We start from the raw sequence: 14,455 nt of genomic DNA, 5'->3' as shown, positions 1-14,455 counted from the left end.
GCGAGAGTTCATCTGCAGTTGTTCAAGGGATATTTGGGAGGAAGGTAATACAGGACGTAGAAAGATCGCGAGGCCTCTGTATTTGACGGATTTTTGGTAAGTCTCATCTGAGGTCAGATTTGTGACATGATCTCGGTATTAAAAATCAACGGGGAAACGTCTAAACTGTTAGTTTGGCGCCGGAAACGATCAAAGACCACCTGAAGGATATGGAACCGTGCTTTCATACAGTGTGCTTGGAAGGTCTAATGTTTACGTTTTGCATTGCACACCTGGCGTGACGCCATATATAACGTCACCGGTCATTCATGTCGCTTGAAGTCCTTTCACTTTTCATTAAAAAATGTTCGTTCAAATTGGGCAAGCAAGTCGGGGGAAGCCACCGTAGTACTGAGAAAGACATGCCAATAGTCAGCATGCAATGTGACATCCCTAGGCTAATTTTGTGACTTGAGCGGCTTTGACCTGTGATTGATCTGAGGTCAACACCAAGTTGACCTTTTCAAAAAAGTATCATTCGACGCGCTATACGAACATGGTGATGCCAAAGTTGCCGTTCTGCGACCATCGTCGGCCGAAAGCGAACCCCTAGTCCCTACATTTAGGAACTTACCTGACCTCCGATGTCACCGGTTGACCTGATGCATTAAATTGGGTACTAGCCGCCGCGTCTCTTAGCGGCAGTTTGGCTCATTTCTTTCCGCGAAGCTCTAACTCACTAAGGGGCGAAATGGCGACGGAGCTTGCACCTCTCCAGCCCCACACCTTGGCCGGGATGTACAATGTACATAAGTAGAGAAGCGAATGGTCCTAGGATGTTGAACACTTTTTTTCAAACACCTTTTAATTATTACGGAGTTAACACTCTGAAATCAGTTCCAAGACCATATCCTCGCCGCCGCCTGCCCGTATGTAAAGCTTCCGGTCTCGCCGTAATGGTGGCAGTCTACCCTCAGCACTGTTTCTGTGTCGGTGTGTCCACCAGGAGGGCCGGGCGGCGACGGACCGTATCTATGGGACCGGGCGGGGGGGGGGGGCAATTACCCCCGATCGGTGACCATGAGTGTAATCCCCCCCCCCCTCCGACTGCGCATCGCTCCTCGACTACGGGCTGATCGCCGGTGCGCCGTCACGGCCGGGTATTGAGTGGCATGTGAATGGATCCTGAGCTCTGCGTAATGCTCAGGGGGGCCGCCGTCATTGTCACTGCTGATTGGCGGTTTGAGAAATGACTGTGGCGCTGGTAATTATTCGCTGAGGTTTGTGTCGAATGGAATCCAATGAAATTGGATTTGGATGAATATCCAATGGATGTCTGATAGGGTTGATGATGGACGGTGATTATTTAGCGGAACGAAACACAACGCCATTTCTTATATAAGGAAATTGTAAAAATATCCATAGTAACGAAAAAGTGCGAGGAGGCGTAGCCCCCTCCGGCCTCCCATGTGGCGTTCTTATGACGTTCGGAAGTCACTGGCGGATCTAAAGGGGTTGGGAGTATGCCTCACCCGCAGCAAGCACCTAATTTTGACCCGCAGAGTCTGAGACCGTCTTTCTAGATCCTCTCGATCCTTCTATGTCCGCAGTTGGCTTATCCCTCATATGCAGCTGATAAATAACGTAAATATGACGTCATGATCGGTGGATGCGCCAGTTTCGACACTCCATGGCACAATCAGGCCGGGAAGTAATACGTCATACAACCATGAGTTTGAGGGTACCGTGAGAAGCGAGCACATGTCTGATCGAGTGCTGCCATGGGCTGGCACCGGGAACTGACGTCCGTCCCTCTCACCATGGGCATTCGGCTGGCTGATCTGATCAGTGGCCACGGATATTTTATATATGTGTATGCCTCTGAACACCTTCATGGCTCTGACGGTTTTGATTTGAAACGGCCGGCGCAGTTTGAGATTCTGGTCGCAGTTCAGAAATGCATACGTGTATGATAATTTGATAAATCGCTCCTTCCAATATGTTAACTTGAATCGTAAAAAAAACATTGAAAATTTTAGGAGGCCCATAGAAGACATAAAGGAGTATTCAATATCTGCAATAAACTCCACACAATGAGCTATCGTATGAACGCCCTCGCCCAGTAAAAGTGTGCGAATTCAAATTGCAGCTGAAGAATAATGAATTAAATGAATTGTATTGCCCTTTGACTTTGATGTATTGAGCGCGGTACAAGACGTTTGTAGGAAGCGACTATTTTTTTTTTCAACCGCCTGCCAATATGAGACTAAATTGTTGGCTTTCTGGGGTGGCGTCTACTACCGTTTTGTCAAAAAATATGTCTACCGTCTATCAGATGATCTATGTATAGGATGACCCAAAATGACCTGGGGACTCCCTGTGCCGGCGAGGACTAAAGACAAAGACACTGTTGGTTTGCGCTTCTCTCTGCTCAGTCTCAGTTTATCGTGACACTATCTCAGCTGTAGCCTGTAGGGGTTATCGATTGGACGGTTTTTCGAGACTCCGACCGCTACTCTGGCTTTAAAAAAAAATAGACTCTTCCGAATCCAATGCAGAATCCGGGTCTTGCATTCTCTGAATATCCGTTCACAGTAAATATGTCTGTGATGCTCTTGATTTTACTTTTGCATGCCTTTGCGCATTCCAAAAGGCACCACTGCAATAGCGGATAGGTACCAGCGTAGCCCCCGTGTTCTGTCTTTCACACTCCCCCAATCCTCTGGAGCACGAGCAGGGCTTTAGCTTCAGCCTTCAACAAGGTCTGCCCTGGGCCCAATCTTACCAAATGCCGTAAATGCGCATTCACGGCATTTGGTAACATTCATAACTATTCAACAATCATTTATCCATTCATTCAGGCAACATTCATAATCATTCGCACCATCAAACGGGTCCACGTCAAAACAGCTAGTGACATTTGAGCTAGTGACTTTTGAGCTAGTACAGATCAGCTAGTGCCTCAAAACAGCTAGCGACAAAATCGCTAGCGTCAAAATAGCCAGTGAAACAAAATAGCTAGTACTTCAAAACAGCTAGTGCTATAATCGCTAGCGTCAAAATAGCTAATGAAGCAAAATAGCTAGTGCCTACGAAGTGCGAGCAGCTAGTGTGAATTCTTTGCCGACGGGTCCTTTAAGAAGATTGTGACATGAACATTGGCATTGAGGTGCAGGCCATGGCGCCAAAACGCGCGAACATTTCTTTAAGGCTTCAAAGGAAAAGAAGAAGGCTCGAAGGCTATGCACCAGAACCGGTTACTAGAGCAGGAATCCAAACGCCACAAAAAAAGAATTGTTAGGCTAGGAGAAGCAGTTGTAAGTACGACCTAATGACCGAATCATACTTTTGCGACCGATCAGATGCTTGACGAATTGGTGAAGAAGAATGCATGGATGCTCGAAGGTACTTTCAAAATCTGACCAGTAACTTTCAGTTTCAGTCAAATATGCAAGATTAACGTGGTTGTGCGCGGTGCTTTAGAGGGGCGCAAGTGGTCTCAGAGGGGCGTTTACGTCTTCTGGGAAAAACCTTTGGCAACATAGGTACCTACCGAAAATCTACGAAACTAAGTCATTTACGACAACGCACGTGTATACTTGACTTTGAATTTGGCCAACCTAGGGCCCTCCGCGATGTCTTTCCTACCATCTCAGTAGAGGGATTTTTTTCATTTGACTCAAGCCATTCTGCCACTAGCTATTTTGATCCACTAGCTATTTTGCTTCACTAGCTATTTCGACTCTAGTGATTTTGTCACTAGCTGTTTTGAAGCACTAGCTATTTTGCTTCACTAGGTATTTTGACGCTAGCGATTTTGTCACTAGCTGTTTTGAGGCACTAGCTGCTTTGCACTAGCTGAAAAGTCACTAGCTCAAATGTCACTAGCTATTCTGACGTGCACCCCCATCAAACACATTCGGCGGTATTAGTTGGGCACGAATAAAAAGAGAACATTCTATATTATTGCCGGTAACTTCGGCCAGTGCTGCCAAATCCTATTCACGGCATTGGTAAGATTAGGCCCTGGAACGGCCAAGGAGAGTAAGACTTTCCGACAAGCAACTTAGAGCACAAATTAGAGGAGATAAATGTCGACTCCGATTTTGGAAACAGAGTGGGAAAGATTTTGGCGACTCCGCCGACTTAAACTGTCAACTCTCACCTTCTCCGACTCCGACTCCACAGCATTGCCTAGAAGTTGAGTCAATTTCCATTTACCACTGATTAGAATATTGATCTTCTCTCCGTCAATATCATTCGAAGAAACACAATGCTGGAAACTTTTGCGAAGCATAGTGGCTCGAGTCGGGAAATTCTTCCAGTTGCAACCCTCTCTTTCCCCATGCAAAGCAGTGTGTCCAAGATTGTAATGTTGCGGGGAAATCCACCCATAACGAAAAGTATAATGACATCCTAAAAATGTAAATCAAAACATCCATACGGCAGTCACGACTCATAATAATAACCTCAAACCCAAACGTCTAGGAGCAAGAGAAACACAAACCTCGCAAACTCTCACAACACGCCAAGACAACCATTCGAATAGGTAACCAAAATGTTCAAATATATGAACCGACTTTAAAACCTCATTTAACATCCCGAATATCAGAATGCCTTCAAAGTTTTATCAGCATTTAATATTTCTACATCATTGTCTAGTGACATATATATAAAAACAGTGCTTAAAAATGGTCGAAGTAAGTTTTATGTAAATAACGACATCCTTTTCGGTCTTTTTTTACATCCTCCCCCTAACGTAAAATGAATTTAACCACACTGATGCAAAGTATTCGTTCCTAAGGAGATTCTTTTCCCGGTCGAGAACTCTGCTATAGCCGGCATTCTCCGCACTTCAAAAACCCTATGGTCGGGTGTGTCCCAATCGGTACCCGGTGGTTTTTGTTTGCGGCTCCCCTGCAGCCCGCCGTCTGCGGTCGGCCGGAGCCAGGGGCGCTCCCATCCTTTGTCCCCGGGCCGCGCGCGCCCTCGGGCGGCTCCGGCGGCCATCGGACGTCCTTGCCCACCGCGCCTCCCTCCTGATGACGCGACCTGCGGCCTCCCCGGCGGCCTTGTCCAGCGCGCATCACTGAACACGGCCGGACACAAATTGGGCCGGCAAATGACCGAACGTCAATGCCGCCGCCGCCGCCGCCGCTGTGTCGTCTGATGGACTGCGTAATGAACAGGACGAGCGGCGCGGCGCGGAGCCGTAATGCAGCCCGTGCGCTGGGTGGCCGAGGACACTACTGTGGGTCCGCCGGTGACCTCTCGTCACGGACTGTGACGGTCGCTGGTCACGGGCGTGACGCCGGCGGACGCTGCTACCGCCCAGTGACGACTACAGCCGTGAGTCTGAGTAATCACGGACTGCATATCGACCCCTTCCCGTGCGCGGTTGGCTGGGCCGCCCAATACTGATCGATCGCTGGAATGTGGTAATGGACCGTGGGAGTCTGTGGGCAGACGGAGCGTCGAGTGGGGAGGGGGGGGGGAGCTGAAGGGTGGCAGCGGCAGACGGTGGTCGCTGGGCAGTCCTGGCTGTGGGTCGTCCAATGTCCTGCGGCAGGGAAGGGGTTGGCAGGTGATGTCTGAGGACCACCGCAATTAGGGCGGCGGATAAAAAACTGCTTATTAGGTGGATATGCAGCTAGATTTGTGATATCTGACCAGTGACCTAGTCTGAGCGATAGCCAAATACCTATAATAATCATCAATGCAGATGATGGTGAAGAACATTTTTTTCAAGAACATATTTGTAAAACACATGTGTAGGTGATGATGTGAGAGGGCTTTTGGAGTGCGATGCCACTCTATCATACCATTTAAATTTAATAAAACCTTGTAAAGGCACTTCCCCATTTTTTAGTTTCATTCACGCCTGCCAAACTTCAAAAAACATAAATGCATCGGTCTCTTGAAACTACGCGCAGCACCTGGTGAAAATTAAAGTACCTAAAGAAATGACAAACCTTTAAAAAAATGATAAATCCAAAAGCCAACAAATAGGGCAGGCTTCAGACTACTGCAAAAAAAAAAAACCACTCAGTTTCATTCATCCTTGCTCCAGATATTAACTTGGAGCGTGAAGAGCCAAACCTTTTGATGTGGAATTGTAATGCTTGTCGGTTGTCTGAAATCTGAAAACATACGTTTGAAAACCGATAGTTACTATCTCAATATGTCTCAAAGAAGTTTAATTTTTGAAACACAAACATAAGCGATTTCGAAAGTCACTGAGTTCTGATTCCGTCTCACGCAGCCTCACTCCCGTCTGCCGTATGCTCTGCAGTTCCTCTCTTGTTCGCCGTTGCAGTCTACCCGGCAGATGCCTGGCGGGGTAGAGTGTACCGCAGTACACTGCGTTGCGGTGCAGCATACCATGCCAGGCATTCGCGACTCCGCCGACTTGTGATCAAGAATTGGTGCGGCTGCTGCCGTTATGAGAAATCTTTTGTTTATCATTCATTCCAAAACACATATCGACCCGGTCTCATCCTTAATCCGTCCAAAGTATCCATTTTCCGAAATGTCTGATGTAGCAACAACACATGTAGGTAGGCGTTGTCTTCTCTTATCCTTCACCCATTCTTGAAACGTTCCCCGAGTTTACGATAATACCGTGACCGTCATGTTTTCAACTGCTCTAAAAGCTTTCCTTATTTCAGCCTCACCCGCCGAGGTATAAAAATGCCGCACTTGATCGGAACTTAGCATTACTCAGTCACTAGTCACTTCAGCTTTAGCACAGATTGACTGCCAGAATAACATTAGGAAACTACATTCACGCACAAGAGCGTAACTGCCGAATGGTGAGAATGCAAACATGCACAGGAACCTAGCACCAGAAGTGAATCTCACGCGAACGCAGTGCGTGGCGTGGCCGCTGACTGGGCGTCAGGCATAAATGTTTTTACATGTTTTATTGACTATACCGTCTATACGGATTCGAATTTATCCACCGCGCCGCGGTCCGTCCTCGTAACATTACCGCGCGGGTCCTTGGTCGTCAGTTTCCGTCCCGCTCACTATAAAAGCCGGCCCGGCCGTAGGACGGTCATCAGTTGCTCGACGCCAGTCGACAGTGCCGCGGTCCAGGGATGCTCAGAGTCACGGTGAGTTGTCAGCGACTGTATTGAACTGGCACGCGTTTTTGGTCGGTTTGTCAAAACCGATTAAGAGTCAGTGTGGGGTCCACCCAGTCCCGCTCCAGCCGCGAACGGTAATGGAGACGATTGGACCGTCGTCCAGCGCCGACAGGGTGGTCGGCGCCCCCCGGCGCAGGGTAAGGCGCCACCCACCCCGCCCCGCCCCCGACCGTCTACGGCGGTGCAGGAGGCTCTGCGGCGGGGGGAGGAGGAGAGAAGGGCACGTGAGGCGAGGAGGGCTCGCCTCGTCCAGAAGGCCCTCGAGGCTAAGGAAGCCTCGTCTGCCGACTCCGCCTCCGGGAGTGCCAATGCGGCTGTCGCCGCTGACACCCCGGAGACACCTGAGGCGGGGACTCGGCCCATCATGGGTCCCCCGCCGCCTCCTCCACCTCCGCAGCGGCGGCCACCACCGCCGCTGCCAGAGACGCCTGTGTCGAGGACACAGGCCGCCGCCTCGACATCCCCGTCGGGGCGGCAACAGCCCTCCGCGGCTCCAGGGCGCCTCGCCAAGCGGCAGACGCCCCCGAGCTGGTCACCTTCGGAGGGCGACGCCCCCCGGTCGAAAAGGCCCCAGCCGGGCCCGAGCCATGCCCGATCTGCCTCTGCTGAAGGGAGGCTTCACCGAGAGGGCTCAGGGCACCCCCGTATCCGCTACGGGGGGAGCGCCTCCTCGGAGTTAGAGGACCTAGTCTAGTCTTTCAGTCTAGTCATTTCCTCTTTTATCCTTTTATCTTTTTCGCGCTATTGCGCTTTTTTACCAGGTGCATTTCTCTCGGTGCTTTTTACCTTTTTTGTGGTCAGTCAGGTATCTGTGTGCGCCTTTGCCTCATGTTATACGCGCCCTTTTTGCGCCTTTTTAACCACGCCTTTTATTCTACAGTGGAACTGTAGAGGCCTCCGGGCCAACTACCAGGACCTACAGTCTCTAATCCGTTGGCGCACACCCCTTGTTTTAGGTCTCCAGGAGACCAAGCTAGCGCCAAACGTTACCTTTGCCATCAAGGGCTACTCTGTTTTTAGAAGAGACCTGGACACCCCTACCATTGCCCATGGAGGTGTGCTTCTGGCGGTTCACCACAGCGTACCTGCTCGCCAGGTGCCGCTGCAGACTCCCCTGCAGGCGGTGGCCGCCAGAGTTGATTTCAACCACCGGGAACTGACAGTGTGCTCTTTATACCTACCACCAGGTATAGCGCTCCCGGTGGTTGAGCTGCATCGGCTTGTCGATGAGCTTCCACCTCCGGTCCTGGTAGTCGGCGATTTTAATGCCCATAGCCTGGCGTGGGGATGCGACACGACTGGCACTCGTGGTCGACTTTTAGAATCTTTTATCCGCGATGAGGCGCTGTGTATTTTAAATACAGGACAGCGCACCCATTTTACAACACCCTCCGGTCAAACATCGGCTCTGGACCTGAGCTTAGTCAGTCCGCGGCTAGCTCAGCTTCTTACCTGGTCCGTCCATGATGACCCACTCGGGAGCGACCACTTCCCAGTGTGGCTGGAGCACCAGGAGTCCCCAGTGTCAGGCAACCGTCCACCTAGGTGGAATGTTCGGAAGGCCGACTGGGGCGAATTCCAGGCCGCCGTAGAGGCCACGGTTTTATCCAGAGCCGACGCCTCTGTGATGTCTACAGAGGATTTTACATGTTTACTCATTGACTCCGCAAACGGGTGCATACCCAAGACGTCGAGTCAGCCTCGTCGTCCTCCGGTCCCGTGGTGGACCAAGGAATGCGGAGATGCGATTCGTGCCAGGAAGCGCGCTTTTAGAAAGTTTGACCGGAGTAGTACTACTGAGAACCTCATCGCTTTTAAGAAAGCGCGGGCTTTTGCCCGTCGCGTTTTAAAAGAGGCAAAGGCTGTTTCATGGCGCACGTACGTGAGTTCCTTAAACCGTTTTACTCCTACGACTCAGATATGGGCACGCATGAAGCGCATTGAAGGCCGGTTCAGCTCTGTTCCGCTTCCGGTTTTAAGAGTGAACAACACGGACATATCCCACCCTTTACACGTCGCAGAGACGATAGGCCGTGCACTCTATCAGCGCTGCCGAGGAGAGCCGTCCTCACGACCTGCACCAGCCGCCGTGGACTTCAGCACAGCTGAAAATTCGATGTACAATGAGCCTTTCTCTATGGCTGAGCTCACGTCTGCCATCAGCTCGTTGCGCAGCGTCTCAGAAGGTCCGGATGCTGTCCACAACGACATGCTCCGTCATCTCCCAGCAGTTGCCCTCGAGGCGCTGCTAGCAACTTTCAATTCGCTTTGGGAGACTGGCACTTTCCCTGAGACCTGGCGGGAAGCCACTATCATTCCTATTTTGAAGGCTGGCAAGTCGGGACATGACCCTCTCCACTATCGGCCCATCTCTCTCACATCATCGCTTTCAAAGCTGATGGAGAAGATGGTCAATGTGCGCCTTAGCTGGTTTTTGGAACATCACGGTGTTTTTACAAACGCCCAGTGCGGTTTTAGAAAGCACCGCAGCCCTGTTGACCACATTTTAGCCCTCGACACCGAGATACGCACCTGTTTTACTGAAAAGAAGCACCTTGGAGCACTGTTCTTTGATATTGAGGCGGCCTATGATACAGTGTTACGACACAGAATACTTTCCAAAGTACACAAGTACGGCATACGCGGCCGGATGGGCCTCTTTATTAAGAACTTTTTATCGGGTCGTCGATTCAAAGTCCGAGTTGGCAGTAGTCTTTCGAGCAGTTTTACTCAAGAGAACGGAGTTCCCCAGGGCGGGGTGCTTAGTGTGGCTCTCTTTGCAGTGGCGATTAATGACATCGCTGATGATCTGCCGGTCTCGATCGGTAGATCGCTCTTCGTGGATGATTTTGCCATTTGGTTTGCCGCTTCAAGCGCTCGGCATATGGCCAGACAGCTGCAGCTTGCAGTGACGCGGTTGGAGAGATGGAGTCGTGACAACGGTCTTCGTTTTTCAACAACGAAGACCGTCGCTATGCACTTTTGCCGCCGCCGCTGCGGCGACCTTCCCTTGGGAATCCAGCTCTATGGACAGGTGATTCCTACTCGTCCGGTGGCGAAGTTTCTTGGGATCTTTTTTGACAGTCGTTTAACGTATAAAGAACATTTTAGAACGCTTCGGGAACGATGTTTTAAATCCCTGAACGTTTTAAAATGTGTCGCCCGCACATCTTATGGTGCGGACCGCAGGACCCTTCTTCTTCTATATCGATCTATTGTACGATCGAAGCTAGATTACGCTTCTTTTGTCTACGATTCAGCGAGTGAATCTAGCAAGAGGGTCCTGGATACAGTCCATCATGCAGCACTCCGAGTAGCCACCGGAGCATTCCGCACCTCGCCCAGGAGCAGCATTCTTGCTGAGGCGCATGAACCGCCACTTTCACTCCGCCGTCAGATGTTGGGTATGCGGTACGCGCTGAAACTGCGCCAATTTCCTATGCACCCGACGTACCCATACGTTTTTTCACGGCATGCCACCCGATGTAACGGAAGGTTACGACCCTCGTTCGGAGTGCGCATGAAAGAACTGTTTTCAATAGCTGACATAGCATTGCGTAACGTTCGTCGTACCTGGGCTGCGCCCCCTCCACCGTGGAAAAGTGTCAGTCCACAGGTGGATCTTTCGCTTTCTGCAGTTCCAAAGGGCAAGTTGCTGCCTGCAGAGGCACGAGTCCGAGCCTTGGAACACCTTGCCTCTTACGATGGTTTTATTCCTGTATTCACAGACGGCTCTAAAACACCTGAGGGAGCGGGCTGTTCTTTCGTCGCTGGCGACGATACCCGTTCATTTTCGTTGCCATCTTTCGCCTCGGTGTTTTCATCGGAACTTGTTGCCATCGAGAAGGCTTTGTGTTTTATTGAGGTATCGGACGGACCTTTTTACTTGATTTTATCGGACTCCCTAAGCAGCCTGTTGGCCCTGCGGAGTTTTAATCCAGCCGACCCGATCGTTCAAGACATTTTAGCTCGGCTTCAGTCAGTAGAACAATCGGGTAAATCTGTTCAGTTCTGCTGGATTCCCAGTCACGTTGGCGTTCATGGCAATGAGCTGGCAGACGCGGCTGCAAGGCGTGCTGCTGCAGCACCCTGCACTCGTTGGTTGCCATTGCCGGCGCGTGATTTTTACCCTGCTGTACGATCTTTTATTCTAACGGAGTGGCAGGCAGAGTGGCGCCTGCGTGGAGGCAGGAAGCTCCGAGAGGTGAAGCCGACTCTGGAGCATTGGAGGTCTTGCTCGCAAGACAACAGGTCAAACGAAGTGATTTTATGCAGGCTCCGCATCGGTCATACGTATGCGACGCATGGCCACCTTCTCCGCGGAGATGAGCAGCCCGTTTGCGGCGGGTGCGCCGTGCCTCTCACCGTCGCCCACGTGCTTTTATCTTGTCGACGCTTGGAACCGGACCGGACTCGCTACCTGGGCCGCATCGCTCCGGATATCACCGTCCGCCACTTGCTGGGTGACGAGTCACCCTGGGTTTTATCTGGCAACATCTTTTCCTTTATCCGTTCAATCAAATTCCAAGTAATCTACTCGATCTGATACCAAACCAACTAGTCCATACGTCTATACTAATCTAGTCCTTACGCCTAGTCAGCTGTCTTTTACGATACGCTTGGAGTATTTTACCCTTCTTTGCTCTTTTTAACCAGCTTTTAGGCTTTTTTAAGCCTTTTATTACGTCGGTTTTCTCGTGACACACTTGCTTTACTTGTATATAGTTATGGGCGCAAAATGACCTTGTAGTCGGCGCGCCCTTAAGCCCCAATAAACAACAACAATGGTCGGTTTGTCATGAGCCTGTTGTTTGTACTTTGTTAAAAGTTCATTGTAGCCAAACAGAAGCAAAGAGACGTGGCATTGATAAATAATATTGGACCAATTAGTACCTAAATAGTTAGTCCTGGGTGCTGATAGTTTTGACTTACTTCATATTTGCTCACTTTATCCAATTACTTTTTAAACTGTATAAAAATACGCCACATTACAATGTCTAGAAGCTGCGTACAGTCTTGCCTAATATTTGGCCATATGGTTCGACACCAGTCAAATGTAGCACTGACGTGTCATGACGCTGGACGTGGACACGCTATTTTTCAACGCGTTGCTATTTTTTGAACGCCTCAGAACTCAATCATAGACTGACTGGTCGATCATTTGACATTTATCATGCGGTGCCGGTGACTGTGCTATTGTGTGTCCGGTTGTTCGCGCTGCTGGCGGCAGCGACTGTGCTGCTGTGTCCAGTTGTTCCTGCCGGTGATTCTGTACTGCTATGTGCCTCGTTGTTCCCGCCGGTGACTGTATGCTTTTGTTTGCCCAGTTGTTCGTGCTGCTGGCGGCTGTGGCCGCCGGCGACAAGCCGGTGCCGGCCCCGGTGTCGTACACGCCCGCCCCGACGGCAGCCGGCCCGACTCTGGAGCTGGTGGAGGATGCTGCGCCGGCCGCGGAGGAGGCTGCTTCAGTGGAAGAAGCCGCTGCCGAAGCGCCTGCCGAAGAACCTGCGGTAGAGGAGCCTGTGGTGGAAGAGCCAGCGGTGGAGGAAGCCCCTGCTGAAGCCGCCGCTGAAGCACCTGTTAAAGCCGTCGTTGAAGAGCCTGTCGTTGAGGAGGCGGCCGCCGAAGAGCCCGCTGCCAAGGTGGCTGCCGAAGAGCCCGTAGTGGAAGCGCCTGCTGCTTCTGAGCCTGCTGCTGAAGAGCCTGCCACCTACGAGCAGCCCACCAGCTACCACCAGCCCGCGTACGGCCACCGCCAGCCGGCGTACGGACACCACCAGCCGTCCTACGGCCACCACCAGCCGGCGTACGGACATCACCAGCCCGCTTACGGACATCAACAGCCCGCATACGGACACCAGCCTGCGTACGGGCACGCCAAGCCGTCTTACGGACACCCTCAGCCGTCTTACGGCAAGGCGCACAAGCCGGCGCCGCCCGCCTGTTCTGAGAACACCACCAAGGCCTGGTGCCTGGAGGACTCCGAGTACCCGACCCACCGGATTGCCAAGGCCATCGCGCTGCACTACAACACCTTCGTGCTGCAGTACCAGGACGTGCTGGCCGACACAGCCAGCTCCGTGGACCGTCTGCAGAGCCTGGAGGAGGAGACCTACCTCTGTAGCAGCGCCACCAGCTACGTGAGGCCGCTGCGCGCCCAGGACACTGACGGCAAGTGGAGGATCATCGTCAACAACGTCCAGGTGCACGACTACACGTTCACGCAGACGGCGCGCCTGGAGGAGTGCTCGGCGGCCGGGGAGCCGTGCCCGCTGGTGCCCAGCTGCTACGAGTCCACCTGTCTGCAGAAGTCGGTGGTACACCGGTTCCTGGTGTACGACGAGTACGATCACTACTCGCCGTTCGCCATTGAGACCTTCAAGCTGCCCTCTGCCTGCGCCTGCGCGCTCGGCGCCTACGAAATCAGTCACTAAAAGAAACGGCCTCAGATCGGATTCATGGATTAATGAATTGTTGGATATTTCAAGTCGGGATCCTGTGGTTTTCACTTTGGGACTTATTTATTATATTTATTTACGCTTTGCGAATGAATCCTTGAGTGGCCGTGTATTATGATATGCTGTGATAGACGTAGTAAAGAATAATTTACGTTTGTGGCGTTCTACATGTGATCATATTGTGATTTGTTGCGTTTTTGTGTGTTTGATTTATGTTCTAATCAGAGCTGAGCGCGACCCATTGCCGCCCGCTCAATCAGCGTTGTCAACCGGTGTCTCGTATTGTCCAATGCTCACTGTTGTTCCATGTATCGTCCTGAATGGCCAGTGCCAGTTGACCTTGTGTGACCGTCCAAGATCCGGCGGCGCGGCGGCAGTCTCTGGGGGGAGCTCTGACGTCATCACTGCGTCATCAGTCATCACATGGTGTCTGTGTCTGGACTGGCCGCTGGACATTTGAGTACCGGTACATTATTACTCAGATACCGTTCGTGAATCTACCCGCGCTGGTAGAATGCGTTTATTGCTCAAATAAGACTGTGTATTTTCTGATGCGTAGTTAGTTCGTATACCTTAGGCTAGGACGCACATTTTTATCGCGATTTTTACGACTGTGTGCTCTATGGTGAAGTAAAATGAATATATTATTAATGCAGCATATTCTTGGAGTATGAGAACGATCACACGATCACAATCAGTGACCACACAATGCACATTGTGTGCAGTTGAGACAAATTGCTTTTTCACCACCACGTTCAGGCCAGAAGTCTAAAAAAATATCAGTCCATTTTAATGTAGGGTTGTAGTACAGCAGTGTCGGCATGCCAGCAACGTCAGCAGTGCACGCAGTTCAGAAATAGTGTTAACAGC

General features: G+C 51.2%; 1 protein-coding gene across 1 annotated transcript; it reads left to right on the top strand.

The window, feature by feature from the left end:
• Nucleotides 1–7,042: 7,042 nt before the first annotated feature.
• Nucleotides 7,043–14,245, top strand: LOC122371435 (skin secretory protein xP2-like). Its single transcript, XM_043347767.1, has 2 exons — nt 7,043–7,094; nt 12,455–14,245. The coding sequence occupies exons 1-2, from the start codon at nt 7,080–7,082 to the stop codon at nt 13,559–13,561; spliced, it is 1,122 nt and encodes a 373-aa protein (XP_043203702.1). The 5' UTR covers nt 7,043–7,079; the 3' UTR covers nt 13,562–14,245.
• The last annotated feature ends 210 nt before the right edge of the window (nt 14,246–14,455 follow it).

This window comes from Amphibalanus amphitrite, unplaced genomic scaffold, assembly GCF_019059575.1.
Source record: "Amphibalanus amphitrite isolate SeventyFive unplaced genomic scaffold, NRLGWU_Aamphi_draft 001244F_arrow, whole genome shotgun sequence".
In the NCBI taxonomy this organism is placed as follows: Eukaryota; Metazoa; Arthropoda; class Thecostraca; order Balanomorpha; family Balanidae; genus Amphibalanus; species Amphibalanus amphitrite.
Note: the sequence above shows the minus strand (reverse complement) of the source record. Positions and strands in the feature narration are given on the sequence as shown.